The sequence below is a fragment of the Typopeltis vanoorti genome, chromosome 13 (genome assembly GCF_054136105.1).
Source record: "Typopeltis vanoorti isolate ZY-2024b chromosome 13, IOZ_Tvanoo_1.0, whole genome shotgun sequence".
Taxonomy (NCBI): domain Eukaryota; kingdom Metazoa; phylum Arthropoda; class Arachnida; order Uropygi; family Thelyphonidae; genus Typopeltis; species Typopeltis vanoorti.
The window spans coordinates 63,335,353-63,359,360 of NC_143561.1; the positions used below are offsets into that span (position 1 = coordinate 63,335,353).

Genomic DNA, 24,008 nt, shown 5'->3' on the forward strand with positions numbered 1-24,008 from the left:
CCATAAAGAGTAGTGAAGATGTTGTGGCCTTGCAAGAAGACTTGAATAAATTGAGTGATTGGGCAAGCAAATGGGGATGTGAGTTCAATGTTGCAAAATGTAAGGTTTTAAAATTTGGAAAACAAAGATGGGATGCAGAATTTATGCTTGGTGAGAATCTATTGTTGGAAGTAGAGGAAAGAAGAGATCTGGGAGTGATAGTGGATAAGGATCTAAAATTTAGGGGACACATCGCCAAAATTGTGAAGACAACACAAAGACTTCTGGCAATGATGAGGAGGACACTGACGTGTAGAAGTAGGGAGATTCTTGTTCCATTGTATAAGGCTTTGATTAGGCGACACATGGACTATTGTGCCCAGATTTGGTCACCTGGTTTTCAGAAGGATGAAGAGATGTTGGAAAGGGTCCAAAGGCGACTGACTAAGGTAGTTTCTGACCTCTGGAATGTCGAGTATGAGGAAAGATTGCAAAGATGTAATTTGCAGAGTCTAGTGGAGAGAAGGAAGAGGGGAGATATGATAGAGACCTACAAGTTGGTAAGGGGTTGTTATAGGATCAGTGGTGGAGAAGTTCTACAGAGAATAGTGGGAGATCAGGGGAGAACCAGAGGTCATACCTGGAAACTGTATAAAGAGGGTGTGAGTAGGGGAGTGAGAGGCAGGTTTTTTTCGTGCAGAGTTGTGAATGATTGGAATGCCTTGCCTGAGAGTGTGGTGTCTGCAAGGAGTTTGAATGTGTTTAAGACCCGGTATGATGAGATGTGTGTGAGATAAAAGGACCTCCTAGATGAGTCTTTGACTCCATGAGGTCTTGTTTAATAATAATAATAATAATAATAACATCATCTTACCATAATCATTCTTCTTCTTTCTGCTTGCCACATACCTAAAAAAAAAAAAAACTCTGCCCCATCTCTAAAAAACACATATACTTTACTTTATATATTATTTTGTGTAAAATACTCTGGAAGAAAATATGTTGTCAAGCAACATTTATTGAAATAAAAATATGGTTTGAACATTACTTTTTTTTTTCTGCACTATTCTTATATTTATATATGGAAATATGCATGTCATATCGTTATGCTTACATATTTAGATACATTGTTGTTGTTTGTGAACAACTCTTTTTGCTTTTATGAAAAAGAAATTATGTTAAATTCCATTCCATTATTACTTTGAGGCTAATTTTTAAAATATCACAAATTTATATTCAGGAATATTTTAGATGAACTCACAGTTTGAAAAACAAAACAGATTATTATTGTTGTTGTAAGTTGTAGTGTGTTCATTTCAATAATAATTCTTCTTCTTAATCATTGTAAAATATAGGAAAATTATCTGAGACATGTTCTATATAGAAATTTAAATTTTATGTTCATTTTAAGTATATTCCAATCACAGCCTGCTGCACCACTCACAGTAACTGAATTATAAATATCTACTTTTTGATAATTTCGTATTTCATACTTTTCACAGTATGAATTTCAGAATAATATATAAAGTAAAGTATATGTGTTTTTTAGAGATGAGGCAGAGAGTTTTTTTAGGTATGTGGCAAGCAGAAAGAAGAAGAATGATTATGGTAAGATGATGTTAATGGATGAAAATGGTAGAATGGTAACTGCTGCAGAAGACATTGTTGAGGTATTCAGTGATCAACTTATAAGGGTGTTTCGTTCTCATCAGGGTCAATTCATGAGAAACTTAAGTGTAGAGGACATAGGAAAGGATGACTTAATTGCGGGTGAGCAGGAGATATTTGAGGAAATAAATAACCTTGATGTCAATAAGGCAATAGGATTTGATGGCATCATACTTTTCACAGTATGAATTTCAGTATTCAACATGTATAACTCAATTTTAACTGTTGAGAAATTAAATGAAGCAATTATTCTTTTATCTATATCCATACTATTTGTTTGCAATTTGATTATTCTAACCATTGCTTTCTTTTTTCCCTAAACAACAGTCAGTTGTTTAGGGAATAGAAATCAGCTAAAATGTTTGTAGTCTTCACAAATAGATCACTTGTTATTGTCCATAATTAAAAAAAGTTATATCATTAAAGATATAATAGTTCATGCTATTTTCTATCGTTAAAATAAAGGTAAGTGAATAGCATGAAATAATTTTTCAGCACTTTTTATACAGAATTGTAAATTTTCCTTTCTTTGAATATTCTATAACATTATTTTTTAACTCTATTTTGAAAAAAAAAAAAAAAAAAACATTATTAGTTCTCCTTTGAAAATGTCTCATCCATGGCACATGCTACTGTGAAAATTTAACATTATCCTAAGATCCCATGGAGTCAAAAACTCATCTAGGAAATGCCTTTTGTTATATACATACAGCTCGTCATGACATGCCTTAAACACATTCAAATTCTCTGCAGACACCATGCTCTCAGACAGTGCATTCCAATCATTCAAATTCTCCATGAAAAAAACTTCTTCTCATTACTTTGCCCACACCCTCCTTATACAACTTCCAGGAATAACCTTTTGTTCTCCCACCATTTCATGAAATACCTCTTCAACATTAATCCTATAACAACCCATTACTAACTTGTACATCTCCACTATTTTATCAGAAACTATTTTAGTCAATTGCCTTTGGATCCTCTTCATCCTTTTGAAAACAAGGTGACCAAATCTGTGCACAGTAACATATATGTGTCCTAATCAGAGCCTTATACAATGGAACTAAAATCTTCTTACTTCTTCAAGTCTGTGTCCTCCATATCATTCATAAATTTTTTCGTGTTATCCTCACAAATTTGGCAACATGTCCTCTAAATTTCAGATCCTTATCAATCATCACCCCAAGATCATTTATTTCCTCCACCTCGAACAATATATCCCCCACCAACAGTAAATTCTACATCCCATCTTTGTTTTCCAAATTTTAAAACCTTACTATTTGCAACATTGAACTGGCATTCAAATTCTCGTGCCATTTCGCTCGGTCTATGCAAGTCTTCTTTTAAGATCACATCTTCTGTACTCCTCATAGTTCTTCCCAACTCTGCATCATCTGCAAACAACTGAATATTCCAATACAAATCTTCCCCAATATCATTAAGATACAGGTTAAACACAATGGCCATAAAGCAGATGCCTGAGGGGCAGTATTAGTGATTATCCTCTTCTGTGATATTGCCCCCCCCCCCCCCAATACACAACTTGCTGATACTTATCAGATAGCCAGTCTCTGATCCAATGTGCTAATCTGATATCTACCCCCATCTACTCTAGTTTGATTATGCCGGCCTGATTGGCCGAGTGATTAGCGTATTCGCTATCCAGCCAAAAGGCTGCAGGTTCGAATCCTTCCATGGACATGATGTTTGTGATTGTCTGTGAAAATATACTAGTGGTGATGGTTGGTGGTAGATGCTGTTGGCTTAGTTGCAGTTCATTGTAGTTGGTGGATTGAGTGGTAGAGTAGGTGCCCTCCCCTCGATGAGTCTTTGGATTCCCTGGAGGTGTCACTTAATAATAATGATAACAATTATCAACTTATCATGCAGTAATCTATCAAAAGCCTCTGCAAAATCTAGGTATACTACTATGTATCCCTTTCCCCTGTCCAATGAAGCTGTCACCTTATACGTAATAAGTAAGTACATTAAAAAAAAAAAAAAAATAAAAAGCATGACCTCCCTTTAGCAAATCCATGCTGTCCATCAAAGATAATACCATTGTTGTCAGTCCAATTCTGGTTCTCAACAGCCTCTCCAACACTAACCACAACACCTGACACACAGATAGGTGTATAATTTGATGCTTGTGTTCTGTCAAATCCCATATGAAGTGGTACAATCTTTCCTTCCTTCCACTTATTTGGAACACTTGAGCCAATGTGAGATGCATGTTAAACAAATACACCAAAGCAGAGTCAACTCTGGCACATTCTTTCACAGTACGTGGTGATATATCATCAAATTGTTCAACAATATTAACATCAGGTTTTTAACTCACTTACATTCAGTCTCTCCTGCTTCTCATCCACTGCTTTCAAACTCTTCATGGTGTCTCATTCACAAGGATGAAAAACCTTTATGAACTGCTCATGAAGTATCTCATCTATATCCTCTGCAGCAGTTGTCCTTATATCACTTTCACCAGTCAGTGTCATCCTTCCATAATCTTTTTTTTTTTTTTTTATCTATATAATTTGATGCTTGAGTTCTGTTACCTTTGTAAAGCAGTACAATCCTGTCTTCCTTCAACTTCTCTAGAATTTGACTAGAGAAGTCAAATGTTTAATGTGTCTTACATTCGTAAGATACATTAAACAAATATGTCGAGGCTAATCATAACTCCCTGTCACGTTCCTTCAAAATACTTGGTGATATATCATCAAGTCCCACTGCCTTATTAACATCAAGTTCACTTAATTCCCCATATACCTATTGCTCACTCACAGTCAGTCTCTCCTCCTTATTATCTACTGCTCTCAAGCTATCCATGATGTCACATTCACAAGGATGAAAGACCTTTATGAACTGCTCATTAAATATCTCATATCCTCCACAGCAGTTGTCCTTAGACTATTTTCTCCAATCAGTGCCATCCTACAGTAATAATAACAATAATTATCATATGATGATACATGGGCATGAGTCCCCTTTATGGGGAGGTATGGCACCATCTCAGTCCCCCCAAATTTTATCTGGGCTCGGAACCGCCATAGCTGATGAATCAGTCGTATGGCTGGATCAGTATTCCTGACTATAATCCGTGTGTGTGTGTGTTCACAGGACCGGTTTACCGGTTTGCCTGCTTGTGGTATGAAAAACCCGAGATAAACTGGCAGAAAAAACCCTGCTGTCCACTCCCAAGACCGGCTAACTTGGCTATGGCTGCGGAAGATCTTTAAGCTCCTCGCGTCGTCGACAAGAATCAAACCTAGGACATTCCTTCCCTGGGCATATGGTTGCGAAGTGCAAAGCCACTAGGCTAACTGCACAGACCTATCCTACAGTAATCTCTGACTGTTCACTGTGGCTGAGGATTTCTCAAAATTGCCAAGGTGGCTGCCGACCTCCTTGGCAAGAAGAAGGAGATAATCTAGAGATTTGTAAGTGGTGTAGTTTCTTTGCCCATATGAACTCTCATAATAATTATATTTTTGTCATTGCATAATTTATAGCAAGTAATAGAATTGGTTATTGGAAAGATTTCTTTTAGGCACTGAACCTGTTTAATTATTTCATTATGCTGTTTTCATTCCATTAATCCTGTAGATGATTTTAAACCAGCACTTAAGCCTAGATACATAAGCAGGATAATATCTGGTTGTTTTCTGATGATGATGTCAATGAAGATTTAGTCTGGAGTATGAGCAAAGAATAACAGCTACCCATTTATTTTAACAAAGTATGTAAGGTCTTGCATTTTTGGAAGATGAAATCACAAGCTGCATACTACACTGATGAATCTACACTAAGAAAATTGATGAAACCAGGAAATGGGATGGTTGTGGATAGGGAGTTGAAAGTGGTCAAAACAGCTAATCAGATTACTTGAATGGTTGAATAACATTGACAAGCAGGGATTCTTCTTCTTCATGTAGCTTCCTCAGTGATAGGGCACAGCACCATGTCCTTCTAGTTATCTTATTATATATTGGTGTCTTTCCTTTTTGTTTCTGCATAGTCACGTGATCCTGCCCATGATTTTATATCTTCAAGCCATGTTTTTTCGTTTTTTACCGCTTGAGGTAAAAATGAATGACCAAGATGGTTACTGGTCTATGAATTGCTCCTGTAAGAATGGATTGAAGATCTGAATTCTAAAGGCCAGTTTTGCTGTGCAGATGAGAGGGGATATAATTGAAAAATAAGTTATTAAAGGTTTTATATGAAATGGACACAGAAGACTATTTTAATTGTCAGTACATTGAAGAAAGCGAGATAACAAGATTATGCCTGTAAATTGTGTAAGTGTTATTAGCAATAGCATGAAGAATTTTTGCTTGGCTTGCAGTAAATGGGTGAATAACAGTTAGTGCAAGCCTCCCACAGAGTTTGACGCCTTTGAGATACCAAAGGAAATAATAATAATAATAATCTGCAAGGCTGCAAATCTTATGTTAATAAGTTTCTTCTCTCTGCTTCTTCTCAATGTTTTGCCCATCAACAGTTGGCTGAACAACCTCTCGCATATGGAATTTGCCATAAAAGAAGACAAAAAAAAAAATATATATATATATATATTTTAAATGTTTGGGTTTTGAGAATAGCTTAATTTTTTACATCCTACATTGAATATTTATGTATATGTCAAAGGAGTCTTAATTTGGGCAATTTTTTTTTTTTTTTCCTGATTAGATTTCTTAATGTTTTTACGAGGGTGGTCTGAAAAGTTCTCGGCCTAACAATGAAAAAACGAATTTATAATTTCAAAATTATTTTTATTTTTCAACATAATCTCCATTAAGATTAATACATTTATTCCAGCGATGCTCCATCGTCATTATCTCGTCCCTGTAGTGGTTCTCAGTAAGATCTTTAAAATACCCCTCTACAGCTGCAATCACCTCTTGATTCGAAGACAAACGCTGACCAGCACTGAAGAGTTTTAGTTTTGGGAAGAGATAGAAGTCAGAGGGAGCCAAATCTGGGGAATAGGGTGAATGTTCCAACAATTCATAGTGCAGATCCCTTAATTTTCCCATTGCCAAAACACCTTTGTGGGCAGATGCATTGTCCTGATGAAAGATGATTTTTTTCTTCTGCAAAACTGGGTCTTTTTCTCACGAATTATTTCATCTAGTCTGATTAAAAGATCAGAATAATATTCCCTGGTTATTGTTTTACCCTTTTCAAGATAATTAATAAACAAAATGCCTTCATCCCAAAGCACTGATGCCATGACCTTTCCTGCCGATGGAACCGACTTTTTTTTCTTTGGCGCTGAACAACCAGCTTCTGTCCACTGTTTTGACTGCTGTTTGAATTCTGGTGTGTAATGGTGAATCCAAGTCTCATCCATAGTAATAAATCGATGCACAAAATCAGTTTTATTCTTGTTAAAATGCTCCAAGCACTGTCTAGAGATTTTCATGCGAGTGTGTTTTTGATCTGCTGTGAGCAAGCGCGGCAGCCCATTTGTTAATTGTCGAAAACGAAGGAGAAGAGTGCCCATACATTTTTATGAACTTCGAATGAATTTCTTTTTGGTGTTAAAGCTTCTTTTACAAAGAATTTTATAACCGTACGATACTCAATTTTTTCCATTTCAAGGGATACAGATAACACTTTTGCTTCAGACAGCTGCATAAAACAAACTTCTTGATAGAATGACTTGCAATTTCACATTAACAGCTTATGACAGATGCACAACTCAGAAAAAAAAAAATCTTTCGATAGTGTTGCCATCTATGGTCGAGTCCGAGAACTTTTCAGACCACCCTCGTAATTATATTTGTGCCTTTTACACTGGTGATGTAGGCAGTTACGTCAACAGTCATTAACATTGAATACATTGAAAATGAATTTAAAATAACCAATAAAATGTAAAGTGTAAGCACAAAAAAGCTGTTATAATTAGATTAATTATTAGATTATTTTTACCTAAATAAAATTCAGTTCAAACATATTTATTAGTTTTAATATATGCAGGCCACTGGATCTGAAGACAGTACAGTGAAACTATGGGATTTGTCTACTGAGAAAGAAATATTTGTTGGACATGACCTTCAAGCTCCTGTGAATTACATCAAAATTGAGGTATAGATTGAGTTACTGAATTTCTCTATATATTTTCCTTGTTTTACTAAACTATAAATCTATGCTTTGAATTATGAAAAGATAATAATATGATATTGCTTAAATGCTTGTAATAGTACATACCATCTTAAAAATGTTAATACTTTTACTGTTTCAAACCCATCATTGAGAAATGCTGTAAAAATTCGTTTTAAAAAAATATCATCATCCTATCCAGTAGGACAGAATGATATTTTTCTGCTTTCTCTGGATATGTATCAAAGAACCTTTTGAGGTAACTTGGTCCCATCAGTTCTGTTTTCATGCTGTAACAATTTTTGTATATATTGCTGCATATACTTTTTTTATAATTATAATATGTAGTTTATTCATTATATCTTTTTTCATACAGTTCAGTAATGCATGTCTTGCAGTTCTTCTTATAAATTCATTTCAACTGATGTAAGCCATTGTTCATCTTTTTATCTGATAGTCCAGGCTTCATGCCCATATATATTGGTCTTGCTATTATCTTGCATGCTTTAATTCTGGTATGTCTCTAATTTTGTTAGATTAAAAACTTGATTAATTATTCTAAGTACTCTGCTTTACTTGTTAATTTTATTATTAATATCAATTTCTATTTTGTAAGTAGAAATTGATATTATACCCAAGATAGTTAAAGCAGTTCACGTATAAAGATTGTACGTTGCTACTGTCATTTGGTTTAGAGTTTTATCATAAATAACTGTTTCTCAGCTGTTTAATTCATGCAGTCAAAGGCTTTCATTTATTGAATTCTTTAATATAATAAATTTAGTTTAATCCTTTATCCAAGTGTGAGCAAACAAAGTTTGCGCCTGAAAGTATCTTCAGGACTGGGGCAAGGGTACAACACCAGGCAACTTGTTGCAAAGGTGGAGCAAGCTAACATCACTCCTATCTAGTATCTCCCATAATGCAAAATACATCTCCTTACGGATATGTATAATGTTATGCATTAAGGGAAGGGGCACTACCCAGACTAGTTTCGACCTTTATGTATAGGTGAAGCGGGCTCTAAAAATAAGACGATCCTGAAAGATCATCCAACTCAGCGTTGTTCCACTCAGTGACAGGCTCACCTTATCACCGAGAACCAGCATTGGCTCTACCCAGTGGCAGGCTCACCCGACCACCAAGCAGAGCCATAATCTCAGCGGTGGCCCCACTCAGAGACAGGCAAAAACCTATCTCCAAGCGGAGCCTCTCAAAGCCAGATCCGTCCTGCACCGGTTTCTGCCCTCATTGGGGTCTCATCCCAGACTAGTTTTGACCTTTATTGAGGTCTCTTCAGTGGGAGCCAGGCCCAAGTGGAGATACCAGGCAGAAGCATTAGCAAGGTCATCTCTAGCTATAGGAGTTGCCAAACGGTGTGCCACCTTTTTATTAAATTACTCTGGATTTAGAGAAAGATGTTGAAAGTTTATTTTTCACTTGGTTAGACTATAATAAATTTAGTTTAATCCTTTATCCAAGTGTAAGCAAACAAAGTTTGCTCCTGAAAGTATCTTCAGGACTGGGGTAAGGTAGTACAACACCGGCAACTCGTTGCAAAGGTGGAGCAAGCTAACATCACTCCTATCTAGTATCTCCCATAATGCAAAACACATCTCTTTGCAGATGTGTATAATGTTATGCATTAAGGGAAGGGCCATTACCCAGACTAGTTTCGACCTTTATTGAGGTCTCTTCAGTGGGAGCCAGGCAGAAGCATTAGCAAGGTCATCTCTACCTATAGGAGTTGCCAAACAGCGTGCCACCTTTTTATTAAATTACTCTGGATTTAGAGAAAGATGTTGAAAGTTTATTTTTCACTTGGTTAGACTATAATAAATTTAGTTTAATCCTTTATCCAAGTGTGAGCAAACAAAGTTTGCGCCTGAAAGTATCTTCAGGACTGGGGTAAGGTGGTACAACACTGGGAAGCTCGTTGCAAAGTGAATTTTTTCTGCTTTTCATTTAGCAGTTTCACAGAATTTGTGCAGGATTTGCTCTTTCAGAATCCATTCCTCAACCCATAATGACTATTTTTTTTTATTATAAGTTTTTCATATATTTGGTAACCACTATTGAAAAGACTTATTCCACAATTTTCACACTCTTTATAAACTGGAATAATTGTGGTCTTCTTCCAGGATTCGTGTTGTTTTTCTCCATACCTTATTCTATTCAGGAAATTTCTAATTCAGGAAAGTTTTAATTTAAGAGTTTTATTAGCATATTTGAACAGTTTAATATTAATGCCATCTTCTCCAGGTGATTTATCATGTTTGAGGTTATTTAATATATCATTTAATTCCTGCATAGAATCTGTACATGTCAATTATTTTTGGAGTGTGGTATTTCTAATTTAATTCTTTTGTATTATATGATCATGCATCCTGTAATCCTGTAGCCATATGCTTTTATCTGTCATATTGCTTCTGACATTCTCTTGTTCTTTGTTAAAATTACAGTGGTATCTCGCTAATCCGAACCTCTTTAGTCTGAACCCTCCAGTAATCCGAACTGCAGTTTGAAAGAAAAAAAAGTTTTATTTATTACGTATTATTTTGTGCACTGTTATTTTTATTTAATAATTATTATTTATTTATTTTATTATTATTACAATACAGTTATTTTTTTTCATACTGTCGATTGTACGGTTTTAGTGTAGGCCTATTTTGATTTATTGTGTGTTCAAGTTTGCTTGAACACACAATAAAACCGTAGAACCTGAAGCAATTTGAGCATCATGGAAAAAACTACGGTGATACACAAAAAGAGGAAATTCAAAACATACATAATTTGGTTAAAAATATAAATCCAGATGTTGAAATTTCACAAACAAATGTTACGGAATGGATTACAGGTGGAACCGAAAGTGAATTCAAAATAGAATCAGATGCTGAAATTATAAATATTATGCTACAGAATGAATTAGATGACAATGATGATGATAAAGAACTTGAAGAAAAAAAAAGTAAAATATGAAGAGGCAGTTTACAGTTTTAATATGTGTATAGAATGGGCTAAGCAGAACGATACGCCATTCCACAAAATTTTATTGCTAATGCAGCTCCGAGAAGAAGCATTCGAAAAAAGTTTAGCTTCCAAGAAGCAAAAGAAAATCATTGACTTTTTACAAAGAAATTTTTAAAAAACAAACTTTTTTTGTGTTATTTTGTGAAACGTTTTTTTGTGTTGTGTACAAGAAAGTAATATTTTTTTATTAAGTTATGTTATGTATTGAACTATGCAATTTTATTAAATCAGAATCCTCAACTATACAGTACATATAAACTAAATTTTTTACTAAAATAAACTTGTATTATTTTTTAAGTTTTACACTACAGTATACAGTAGTATACTGTAATGTAAAATTACAGGTTTATTAATTACAGTAATAATATGAGGTTTTTTTATTCCACCTACTGATTGTTGTAAAATATTGCTTTCTTTATCCTTGGCTTCTATAATTTTATTCATTAACTTTATCCTTTTCCTTTCATGTACGCAGTTAATCTTATTTCCCTTTAGTATTCTTTCCTTATGCTGAAGATCTGTAGAAATTTTTTTATTTATTACTAGCTGTGCCACTAAAGTTCTCCAAATGGCATAAGAAAATATTTATACTTCCAGTAAAGTTCCTCCTCTATAATTATATACAGTTGTGGCTAACTCTTAACTCAAAATTCGTACCAAATTCCAATCTCCCCCACTTACAGGATCGTTTTTTCTTTTGAGAACGGTGCAGTTGTGAAAAAGATCAGACGGTACTCCTTTTAAATATAATAAACATGTTTATTTATACTAAAACAGTAATACAAGGTATGCACTAAAAGGATGCTACTTTCCTTTCCTCTCTAAGCTAAGCTCCTTAGGGAAAAAAAAAAACATCATATAGGACAGATTCTTAGGCATGCAAGAAATACCAATGACGTAAATTATTAAACAATTAAATTATATAATTATTAACTATCAGCCCATTTACAGTCTAGGAATTACCATGCTTTGATTAACTATAACCTCCAATTCCAACCTTCACATAAAATATAACACTCTTTAAACAAACTACTTTTCATAACATTATATTTCTTAATTCTATAATCTTGTCAGTTCTTCTGAAACAGTTCTTTACAATACAATGTAAGTCAAAATTTTCATTAATATCTTTTACAATTACTTTAAAAAACAGCTTCTCTCTGTGTGAACCAGTTTCCAATCTACTGTATATAGCAGTTCTATAAATTCAGTCTTTCTAAACAGTCCTTCATATCATAAATAAAAAAAAGTTTTGCAACAAAATTCAACTTGCTTGACTCTTCCATAGGTACAGTGCACTTAGTTATATTTCCTTTACAGACTTTTTCTGGATTTCTCTCTATGTTAGAGCTTGGTCTATCACTTTAGAGGGTTCATGGATACCGTGTTCTCCTCTGGAATGGCTGGCGGGGCTGGAGCGCGATCTTCCGGCCTTGTAGGCACTGGGACATAAGGTCTGACAGTCAAGACTTTGTCATCCTGGTCCTGGGCCGCTATTTGCTCTGTAAGGTTTCACATACAGTTACCCTCTATGACCTCATCTGGATCTGACATAGTCCATGGATCGACTCCCTCCTCTTTTTCTTCTGGCGTCAACTCTGTCGATGCTCGATAATCGATCATGATAGTCAATTCTATGATCCTTTTATTTGGCTTCTTGCAGGACTCTGCGCCAAGATTTTGGACCCCGGATATTCCCACGCAAACTTTGAATTAAGGTCTGAGACCCCCCGTACCTTTCACGTGCAAACGCTTATCCTTCTAGAAAGCCCAGACTTCTAGATCTCCCTGAAGTGTATGTTTAATTCCTTTTACAGCATAGCGTAACAGCTTCTGATGTATACTGCCCTCTTTTGCTATTGACCTTGAAGGCGGTATCAGACTGCTTTGGTTACAATAGGTTTCTTTTTCACCCAATACTATGTGATAACATCAAATACATTTCCAAATTCTAAAGTTTTGCCCCTGAATTTCTATTTTAAGACATCTGTTTACTCTATTTTATCATGTTTAATTCCTCTGGGTCTCTATGCATGGGCTTTTGGTATTACTTACTTCCTGGTAGATAATGTTTTCAATTTGATCAGAAATATGTTAGATAAATTCTAGCATATTTCTGATTTCTAGGGCATTTTCCCTTGAATTACATATTCATATATCTTCTATTTACACAGTATCATGCTAATTTATATGGGCTGTTAGTATTATTTACATATAAAATTTACAAGTTTACTTTTTGTGAATTTTGGATGTGACTCCTGTAAAAGTCGATGCAATATAATTTTGGAAAAATTATGCCACTGCATCGAATTTTACAGTAACTTTTTTTCTATCAGTTTCTTCATTTATTTACAGAATTAAATTGATGTACCATTAGAATCTGATTATTTTTGTCTTAAACATTAGTTATTGTCTCTTGGGGAGAAATTCGCTAATCCGAATGAGCACAGTTTTTATTAGTTTGGATTAGCGAGATACCACTGTATTTAAAATTTTATGAGTTTTATTATTATTATAGAACCTGTGTAGCTCAGTGGATGTGGCGTTTACACACCACAGCGCTTGGCTGCACGAAGGAAGACTTGGTTTTGAGTCTAGTCGGCGACTAGAGGAAATTTTTCTAAGCCTTTTTTCGATCGGTTCCCGAGTTAGTCGATCTCTGGCACGGGCAAGCGGGTTTTTCCTCCCGGAAACTCGGGTTTTTCGTCCCGTAAACTCAAGAAAATCGACCGTAGAACCCACATTATTTCAGACATTAAATATATTGTGTTAGGGTTAGGGACCACGAGATGGCGGCATATTTGAGCCGTCTCTCTTCACTGCCTACTGCTTAATTAGTGATAGCCTTGGGCCATCTATCTCTGATTGGTACCAGTGGAGATTGAACTGCCCACTCAGTCTCCAAAAGTTAGATAGGGCTAAATGACCTCGCCTACTCCCCGTATACGGGAATAAAAAGGCGTTAGATGATTTTTTTTTTATTATTATTATTATTATTCAGGCCTCCATGGAGTCAAAAGACTCATCGTGGGAGGTCCTTCCTAAGAACATAAAGTCTGTCAAGACTCATTGAGGGGAGGTCCCCCCCTAAGAAACACAAAGTCTATCATACCATTCTTTAAACTCATTGACCTTTCTCGCTCCCACCACTCCATCAGGCAATGCATTCCACGGTTCAACCACCCTCCATGCAAAGAAACCACTCCTTACCCTCTTGCTCGCAGTTTCCTTTCGTAACTTCCAGAGATGGCCTCTTGTCATCACTCCTTCCCGCTGTTCAACCAAGCGAAAGAACTCCCCAGTGTCAACCCTGTAACCACTCAACAGTTTAAAAGTCTCAATCATATCACCTCTCCTTCTTCTATCCACCAAACTCTGCAGTCCACATTCCCTCAGCCGATCCTCATAACTATGCTTGTACAGTCCTGAAACCATCTTTGTCATCCGTCTTTGTATCCTTTCCACAGTTAATTTATCCCCTTAAATCCTGGGGACCAAATCTGAGAACAATAGTCCAAGTGTGGTCTGATCAGAGACTTATACAACGGAATGATAACCCTCTTATCTCTGCAGGTCAGTGTCCTCATAATTGCAGCAATTCTCTGTGAGTTCTTGGATTGAATTTTATTAAATCTCTCCCTAGGTATGAAATTATTCTAGCTTTCTCTGTGTATTTTCCTCACTTCTCTTTCAGCTATGGCTTGCTGTCTATTATGTTCTATGAAGAATATAATAGAGAGATTTATCTTGTCGGTAAATACTTCTTGAATGCATTTTTATCTTCTGTAATCCTAGATATATCCAATTGTCTAAGACCTCTTTCACAATTTCATCTCTTCTTTTTTCCCCCAGCCTTCAAATGCTGCCTGTTTTAATATATCACAAATGATTAATCGTTCTTGTTCATTTGATTCACCAATTTGTATATCTTCTGCTAATTCATATTTTAACTTTGTTGAAAAAGCCACTTTATACTGGGATCTTTTAAAAGACTGAAGTAATTTTTTTTAAATGTATAATTTCAATTTTTATATAAAATATTATTAACATAACTTTTTAACACTTCGGTATAAATATCACTATCAATTCTATATTTGTAATGGTCCTTAGCTTGGTTGGCTGAGTGGTCAGCATCTCTGTCCTCTGAGCATTCCACTATGGGTTTGAATCTCACTGTTTCGTGAGTATCTTTAGGTTGCAGGTGAATGTCATAAGACCACACCATCCATACTAGAGACTTGAAGTGACATGAAAGAGTTCCCTGTTTGGTCTCTTTAGGGGGATTGCCAGATTATCTGACCATTAGCCCACTCACATTACTAATACACAAACGCTAACTGCCTTTTTTGTGGAGGTGATTTCACACACACACACACACACAAAAAAAATTAATTGCAATTTTGACTGACATTGTACAAGTGCTAAGTTGTGGCCAGGTATATACAGGATATGCAGTAGAAATACATAGCTTTTGAAATGAAATACATTTTTGTTTCAAAATGAAAAAAGTTATCTTTCCTTACCAGTCACAACATGTGTTGTTGTTGACTTAAACATAGAGGAATTGAAGTTAATTTCAGCTCTACTATACATAGATAAAAGTACAATTCATAATGTATTATTATTATTCATTCATTTGTTCGTTTACAGTTTATTCATAGCTTGATATATATGAATAGGAAAGCATATACAGAAATATGGATCTAATAACGACTTTTAGAGATGGTTTATTAAAAGAAGTATTGAAATCAAAATCTATTAGAAAAGATTGTCTATTAAAAATGGCCCACATTGTTCTAATTGGATAATAACTGTTTATTGTCTGTGCGTGAATTTCAGATTCTTATAAGTAAAATTGTCACGCCTAATGATCTAAAGGGAATTTTTGTTTTGGATTATTATTTTTGGCAAAACATCTACAGCCCAGGTCACTTGTTCTTCAACACTAAGAGTTCATTCTTGTATTGAAATATTTTGCTCTTTTTACACTTTCATTGATAGTCTTTAATGTTTCCTTTCTTTGGTGCACAAGAAGTTAGCTACCAAATACATGTCTCTGGTTTTATGTATATTCTGTTAATAGTCCTCCTAATTGGTGACAAGTAATATATACTTTTTTTTGTAATCCTTTTTCAATAATATCATTAATTTTTGCTCCTGGGAAGTGCGATTTTATCACTCTCCCACCAGTGACACCTCTTGTGATAGAATTGCCATACAAGATTTTCTCCTTGATTTTTCCTTTTCTCTTAGTTAAGGATTCCTTTCTCTTCTCTTGCATTTCTTTTTTTCAGTTCTTAGCTGAACCACTTACCAAACATTTCTGCCTTTACACCAGCTCATACTTTGTCCTGTATATTTGTTCCTTATTACAGCCAAATCTTCATTCTTTACATCTGTCATAATACTATTCTTTCAATTATCACTTTTAGTCTTTCTCAATTGTGTTGATTTAATCTTTCTCTCAATCCTGTCTTCCGTTACATCATCACACACATTTTCACGTCTACTGCTTTAATCTCTCAACCTAACCTGCACTTCTGACCTTCATTTTCATAGCATTTTCGGCACATTCTCCAACTACCATCACTTTCAAACCAAAGTTCATTTGCCTTCAGTAATGTGTTCATCTTGCTGACATCACACTGAATGAAGTCTTTCTGGTTGAATTCCATAAACAATGATGCCTTGAATGCCATGGTTCTGCTTCGCCTTGGTGCCATGTGCTATAGTATATAACTTACTGTGCCGAAAGACAATATTAATTGTATTATTATTAATAATTATTCAGGCCTCCATGGAGTCAAAAGCCTCATCGAGGGAGGTCCCTCCTAGTAAACACAAAGTCTATCATACCACTCCTTAAATGCGTTGACCATTTACACTCTCACCACTCCATCAGGCAATGCATTCCATGGTGCAACCACCCTCCATGCAAAGAAACCACTCCCCACCCTCTTTCTCCCAGTTTCCTTTCGTAACTTCCAGGGATGGCTCCTTGTCATGACTCCTTCCCGCTGTTCAACCAAGCAAAAGAACTCCCCGGTGTCAACCCTGTAACCACCTCTCAACAGTTTAAAAGTCTCGATCATATCACTCCTCCTTCTATCCACCAAACTCTGCAGTCCACACTCCCTCAGCCGATTCTCATAACTAACATTGTACAGTCCCGACACCATCTTTGTTATCTGCCTTTGTACCCTTTCCACAGTTAATTTATCCCCTTCAAATCCTGGGGACCAGATCTGAGAACAATAGTCTAAGTGTGGTCTGAACAGAGTCTTATACAACGGATTGATAACCTTTCTATCTCTGCAGGTCAGTGTCCTTCTCATTATTGCAGCAATTCTCTGCGTTACCTTCACTACCTTTGCAATATGTCCCCTAAATTTCAGGTTTCTATCAATCATCAACCACAGAGCTCTTGTCTCACCTACTTCCTCCAGTTTAACTCCTCCCACAGAGTATTGTTATATCTTTGTTTCTTTCTTTTCTTTTATTTTGTTTCCCTTATCTTATGAAGTTACATGTGCACCTGAAATCAGTTCCTGACAAATTTATTTAAGATCAACTGCACCAGCCAGAAACCAGTTTCTGATACTAAAACTTAAACTACTAATTATATCAACTCTGTCTTGGGTTAGAGATCATGTGGTATACAGTCGTGGCTTCCCCCACTTATATGGTTTCCCCTTACTTATACAGCTTTCACTTACTTATACAGGTTTGAACTTTTCTAAGCGGTAGTTCAGTCTCAGACACAAGAACTCACAAGTTTTAGATTAAAGGAATACATTTATTTGAACTAATAGCATTTACATTAAAATCATATCTCATAAATATAAAGATAAACTCATGCATAATTATTCACACTACTGTAATAAAATCACTCAAATACTTTAATTGTTAAGATCTCTCTCTCTCTTATGTATCACTTATCACACAGGCTCATATAATTCTATGTCAAGAGCATTAGTTAATCATCCCTTTTTCTGTTTCTCGCATTAGGATTAAGTGATGCTCTCATGGTTATGCAATTTTTGAATATTACAACTTTAGCTAAATGCACGTGATATATTTACTCAATTAATAGTCATTATCTTATTCAGAGGATTAAAACTACTTCTTGTAAATTTCACATAAGTTATAGGCTCAACATAAAGAACAGGGCCTTCACACATTATCATAAATACTGAATCATCTCATAACTGTTCTACTATAATGTCCCTTTTACACAAAAGATTAAACTACCATAGGAAGGTCTTATCACAGACGATTAGTCCAAACAGATCACTTAGATGGCACGAGTAGGGCTATGCTCAAAGTTCTCTCTCCTTCTGTTTCCTCTCTTTCTATATGACTTAAGATATATGAAAATAAAAGTTCTGTACCTTATCGGCTATTTCCTTAGTGAAGCAGGCTCCTTAACTCTAATCTCGGGTTCTCATCAGACATGGCAAGATTCTCTTGTCACTCTGCTGTCTGTTGCTTTCTTTTCTCCTCGAAAGATCTCTTTTGCTGTCCTCACATTGGTAGCAGATTTACCAATGGCTCTGTCTACTGGTCTGCCGGTGTTCTGTCGAGTATCTTGTACATATCAGATCCCACAGCAATGTGGAGGGTTGCTGGATACTTGAGACAGGCTTCCTCAGTCTTTGCGGCCTTCGAACCAGGGTGAAAGTAAAGGGGAATCTCATCATTGGCCTACTGAAAAATGGCGGAGTTAGAGTGCCCCAGTAGAGAAGAGAAAAAAGGGAAGGGAAGTGACAGAGGGAATAGGATGGGAAGGGTGGGTGGGGAGTAGGTAAAGGAAGTGTAGGCCTTAGCTCATATCTCACATCTTGCTAGCTCCATGCTATCAAATGATACTTTTTCACCCCGATCTGCCTGGCTCACAAGATCGAAAAGACCATGGAAGTAGCCGGTGCCCAGGTGACCCGCCCTTTCAGGGCAGCCCGCCTCGAGTAGGCCTGCACTGCCTGGGTTTTTCCTCCAAACTACCTCTGTGGGAGACCAGGGAACAAAACAAACCTTAGGGGGGGGGGACGCAGAGACCAAGGAAATGACTAGAAGTGGAGCTGCTGCTGCAGATGGAGATCTTAAAGCAGCAGCAGCAGGCAGAACTTGATGGTATTGTTTCTGACATTACACAGGATTGGAGGTGAACACCACTTGTTCTTAAATGTGGCGTCACCCAGAGCCTCCTTTTCGAGATGTAAAAACCTCCTTAAGGAACCATAGAACTTTTAAATAACGATCCGAGAGAGATCCAACAGATTGGGAGGATTAGTAGGATTAGAAAATTTCTTTCTTACCTTCCAGATGTGGTACTTAAGCTCATTAATTATAAATACCGCTAACTTCTGCTGCTTGTTGTTAGCTGGGGGAGCAAACTGCAAGAAGATGACTTGCTCCTGCAGGTAGGGGGGGGATGCAGAGCACGTCACTTAGCCTCCTCCAGATAAAGATGGAAATGGGACACCAGTAGAAGGCATGCTTTACGGTGTCCAGACTCCCGCAGAAGTCACAAAAGGGGGATTCTGGGTGTTGTGGAACTGCCAGATGTTGATGTTGACTGGAAGGTGTCCATACGCAATCCTCCCTGCCAGGTCCTTTCTCAACAGGTAGCCTCGATGTTTGGAGAGGTGGCCGAAGAGGATCTCGTTGTTGTTGATCTCCAGATCCGGAACATCGGTAAAAAGGATATTGAAGAAATGATCGTACCATGTATAACTGTTCTGGATCCCGTCGATGTTCACACCCGACGAACGGAGTTGTTGCATAAGCTGGCACAGTCTGTTGTAATCTTCTGAAACAATGTCCGCTTTGGGACCCTGGTGGACTGGGATCCCAAAAAGGAGAAGCTTGAAACCCAAGAAATACTGCACAGGATAGCTGCAGGGATGTGTAGTCTTCAGTAGCCTGTTTAGATGGAAAGCGGTATTGCTTAGGTATCTGATGTTAAGGGAGGGGAGGCCGAAGCCCCCCCCCCAGCTTCTCCGGAAGTTGAAGGATCTTAATGTCAACTTCCTGGCGTAGACTTCCCCAGAAGAACTTCAGGGACTTCCTGTAAAGCCGGATTTCCTGATCCTCGATGATGTTGGCAATGTTCAGGATATGCTGAAGTGCAGGGCATATGATGGTCTTGATGACAGAGGCCCTGGAGGAGAGTGACAGCTGTCCATTTTTCCAGTCATTGAGACTCTCAATGATGTTTTTGTTGAGATGTTCTATGTTGAGCACAGGCTGTTCTTCAAACGGGACCCCCAAGATGGTGAGGGGGTCTGCAGTAGGGGCGAGACCTGCAGGGATGTTGTTCAGCTCCCAGACTCCATACATTTTGATCTTGGTTTTGTCAGGGTTGGATGTTAGCCCTGACACTTTAAACTTCTCTAAGATGTTATAAAAGTTCAGCGTGGAGTCGTTGTCCCTAAGAGTGCCCACCACGGCATCCGCATAGGCGATTGGAATCATCCATGGTGAGAGGAAGTGGGATTCCTCTAACCGCATGAGAGTTGACAGCCTGCAGGAATGGTTCAAGGGCTAGTGCAAAGAGCAGTGGACTGAGGGGGAACCCTTGTTTGACCCCTTTCTGGATGGTAATGGGGGTCAGATAGGTGTCCGTTGATGAGGAGGCAAGTAGAGCTGTTGTTGTAGCCTCTTCTGATGATGTTGAGGAGTCCACTGCTCTCTGCACTAGATCTGTAGTCAACAATGCCATAGAGTAGTTCTTGGTGTTAACCAGACATAGCACTTCTCTGATGAGGATGAGATTGAACTCCATCGATCGACCAGGAACACCATCCACTTGTGTGCTTTTGATGACGTACCTCATCCTGATCTTCATTCTGGTTTAGAGAACACAGGTGAGGATCTTATAGTCCATGTTCAACAGACTGATGGGGCGCCAGTTCTTGATGTTGGAAGGGTCCCTGTTGGTTTTCTGGATGATGATGGCATTCCATAAATTCCCGTGGCATGTTTCCAGTGGTAAGGAAGGTGTTGAATATTGCCACGAGAATGGGGAGGATGTGGTCCCAGGCCTCTCGGTAGACTTCCGTGCTTAATCCATCTGACCCAGGCGCTTTCTTTGTATGGCATTGTTTGAAGGCTGATGTTATTTCAGCCGCTGTAAAAGGTGCATCCGACATTGCTTGGATGTGGGCAGGGAAGGGGGTCAACGTTCCCCTTCCCTGCCCACATCCTGGGGGGGGGGCACTGTTGTCTTGATAGAGTTGATTGTAGTACCCCCAGAAGGCGTTCGTGATGTTAGGTGTAGTGGTGTGGTTACACCCGCCTTCAGTGATGTTAATAATGGTTCGCTCCTGCCGGAAGTTGACGTATCGCCTGTTATAAAACGTGGTCGATTGCCTGTCTTCCGAGTGGAGGTGGAGACGGATCTTAATGTTCTTTTCTTCCACCTGCTTTTGTTTCTCCAATTCATTGTCGAGATTAATGTCATGGATGGCATTGTGACATGAAAAACCTTGCTGTTGGCTGGCCACGAACCAGCTCCTCTCCTTGTAGAGGTCATGGAGCTGAGCTCTTCTGACGAAGGCACATTCCTGGCCCCATTTTTTCATGTTTTCTTTGATGGTAAGTTTTTGTCGTGCCCAGGCGTCCCGGTCCCAGCCAGCGGTGCTCCAGGTGGAGCACAGTTGGTTAAGCTTTCCCGAGAACAGGGACGGGAAGTCAGGTGGTAACTTCCAGGGGCCTGGACCAACATCTACAGCTTCTAAAGGATGACACGACTAATTTGTGGTCCGAGATGGAATAGTTGATTGGAACGTGCCTTATTGTCTCGGCTCTGGAGACAAGGGAAGGTGTCAAATAGGAGCGGTTGATCCGTGTGCCGATGCCTTGGCCTGTCCAAGTATAATCCCGACAGTAGGGGTTGTGAGCCTTTCAGATATCTGCCAACTGGAGACTCCTAAGGTGAATTTCCAAGTCCTTATAGCCAGCTGTACCTGTGTTGGGATTGCCCCTACCTTATCATAGGCTGGGTCTGCCACACAGTTAAAGTCCCTCATCAAGATGACATGATGGGTGCCATATAAGTAGTTGTGTAACGACTGGCAGAATCTTGGCTTAGATAGTCGGTCTGCCGGGGCATAGATGTTAATGTACCTGGTGGTACAGCCCCAGTACTTCCGGTCGATGGTGAGGACTCTCCCTTCTCCCTCTGGATGTTATGGAAGGCTCCAAGGAGAGGGGGGGGGGGCTAGCATAAGTACCCCAGTGCTGTGATTTGTGCCAATGCTCCAGAAAGATGTTATGGGGGTACTTATGGCTTAGTTCCTGCATGTCCCTATAATGGAAAAAGTGGGTTTCCTGCAGGAACAAAAGCCGGATGTTGAATGCTAGCATGAGCTTCCATACCTCCTCTTGCTTAGATGGTGAGCAGAGCCCTCTGGTGTTGAGGGAGGCAACACAGAAGGGGAGGCGGTATTATGATGTTTTTATAGCTGGCCTAGATCTTTGATACACAGCTGTTTTACGTATTTGACTAAGTTGTCAATCTGTAGGGGAAGGTAGAGTATCCAGCTCCCTGCAGACCAGCTTCCAGTTTAACGCACGAGCTTAGAGAGGACCTCGAACTCGTGGCGAATGTTCTTAATCTTGAAACTGACGATCTTGTTGTCTTTAGTTTCATAATCATATATAGATTAAACTGGGAGCCAGTAAATTTTTTCATTTTGGAATTGACACTTTCTTTATGTCTGGAAGGGGTTTCCACCTCCGTTTCGGACTCAGATATTGTTAAGTCCGTATTTCTTTTGGAGTGGCTTCGGTAGTGTTTCTTTTCTGCTTTTGGGGAAGCCACTTCCTTCCTTTTTTTGGGAAGTTCTTTAGGAGGTGGAATGTCTTGTACCCCCCTCCTGTGTCTTTTGTTCTGCAGGGAGAGAAATGCTGGCTGCTGCAGGGTAGGTCTGGGAAGCGTGAACAGAAGAAGCTTCCTCTGATGTTGTTGAGGCGGGGGGATAGCTGGTGTTGTGCTATCCATTGCTTCTTCTGTATTACCCTCAGCTGTATGTTCTTGTTCCGATGTTGGTGGTGGAATGGTAAAAGTGGCTGGGGGGTGGGGGGGCTGATTCCTCAGCAGATGTTGTTGCTGGAGGGGGGGGACAGTCTCTTCTGCTGGTGTTGTAGCAGGATGCTTCTTAATTTTCCCCAATACAGTTTGTGAGAAGGACTTCTCCCCAATGGTGTTGGGGAGTACCGGAAATTCACCAGCGTCTTTCACAGGCTGCGGATTCAAGGGTTCAATCGGCGCCCCTGCCCTCTCTGCAAATGTATGCAGAGAGCACGATGTTATTTTTGTGCTCCGTGCTGGAGCACTTTCGGCAGGTATATGGGCACTGGTTCGAGATGTGCCTGACACCGACGCAGTTGAAACACTTGGCTCGGGGACAGTCACTACCTAAATGTTCCACCGAGCCACATCACAAGCACTGTCTTTGCACTCCGGGATAGGATAGTTCACCATTACACGCGATGTGTCGATGGTAACAAGATTTGGCACAGGCTGTCGCATGTCCATGGTGAAGGTGACTTCACCGGAATACCAGGTGGGGTCTTCCTGGGAGACCCCGCCTGGTATCCTCTTAATGTTCCTCGCTTTCCCCCACTTATTGAAAGTTTGAATGAGCACATCATCTCTGGCTTCGATGTACTCCATAGGGAAGTGGCTGATTCTTAACTGCCGCACTTGGGACCCAACCATGGTAGGGGTCACCTGCTTCCCTTGGACTTAGAAGCCCTCTCTAAAAGTTTATCCTTCATCGTCATGTTCTTAACGACGAACAGAAATCTACTGCCTCCATAGGTGGTGAAGGAGAAGATATTCTGTGCTCCTACAGTCTCCTTTAGAAATTTTGTTAGCACTCTGGGGTCTTCCAACCCTGGAATCTCCACTCCTAAGGTCCGGGTCCTGGTGGGGGACGTGGATCACTCGACTCATTCTTGGTCTCTGCATCTAGAAAAATAAATAAAAAAGAATTAGAGTCCGAAGACTCTAACAATAATCCCATAGCGCTATGAAGCGCTACCAGCAAATTAAAGGTTAGTAAAATAAAATGCAAAAGAACAAGTTAGTACAATACAACAAAATTTTAGTAAGATGCAACAATAGTAACAAAATCTTATCCTGTGAGCCTCGGCCAGAACACAGGACATACAGGAACACGAGAGAACGAGAGAGCATTTAAAGTGTGCACAGC

At 38.5% G+C, this 24,008-nt stretch overlaps 1 protein-coding gene across 1 annotated transcript in view; it reads left to right on the plus strand.

Annotated features, from left to right (window-relative positions):
• LOC150100219 (telomerase protein component 1-like) overlaps positions 1 to 24,008 on the plus strand; it is a 1,179,105-nt gene that overhangs the window by 946,689 nt on the left and 208,408 nt on the right. Inside the window, exon 43 of the mRNA XM_090402391.1 lies at positions 7,636 to 7,743. Within this exon, the coding sequence (XP_090258517.1) occupies positions 7,636 to 7,743 (108 nt within the window). The remainder of the gene's footprint in view (positions 1 to 7,635; positions 7,744 to 24,008) is intronic.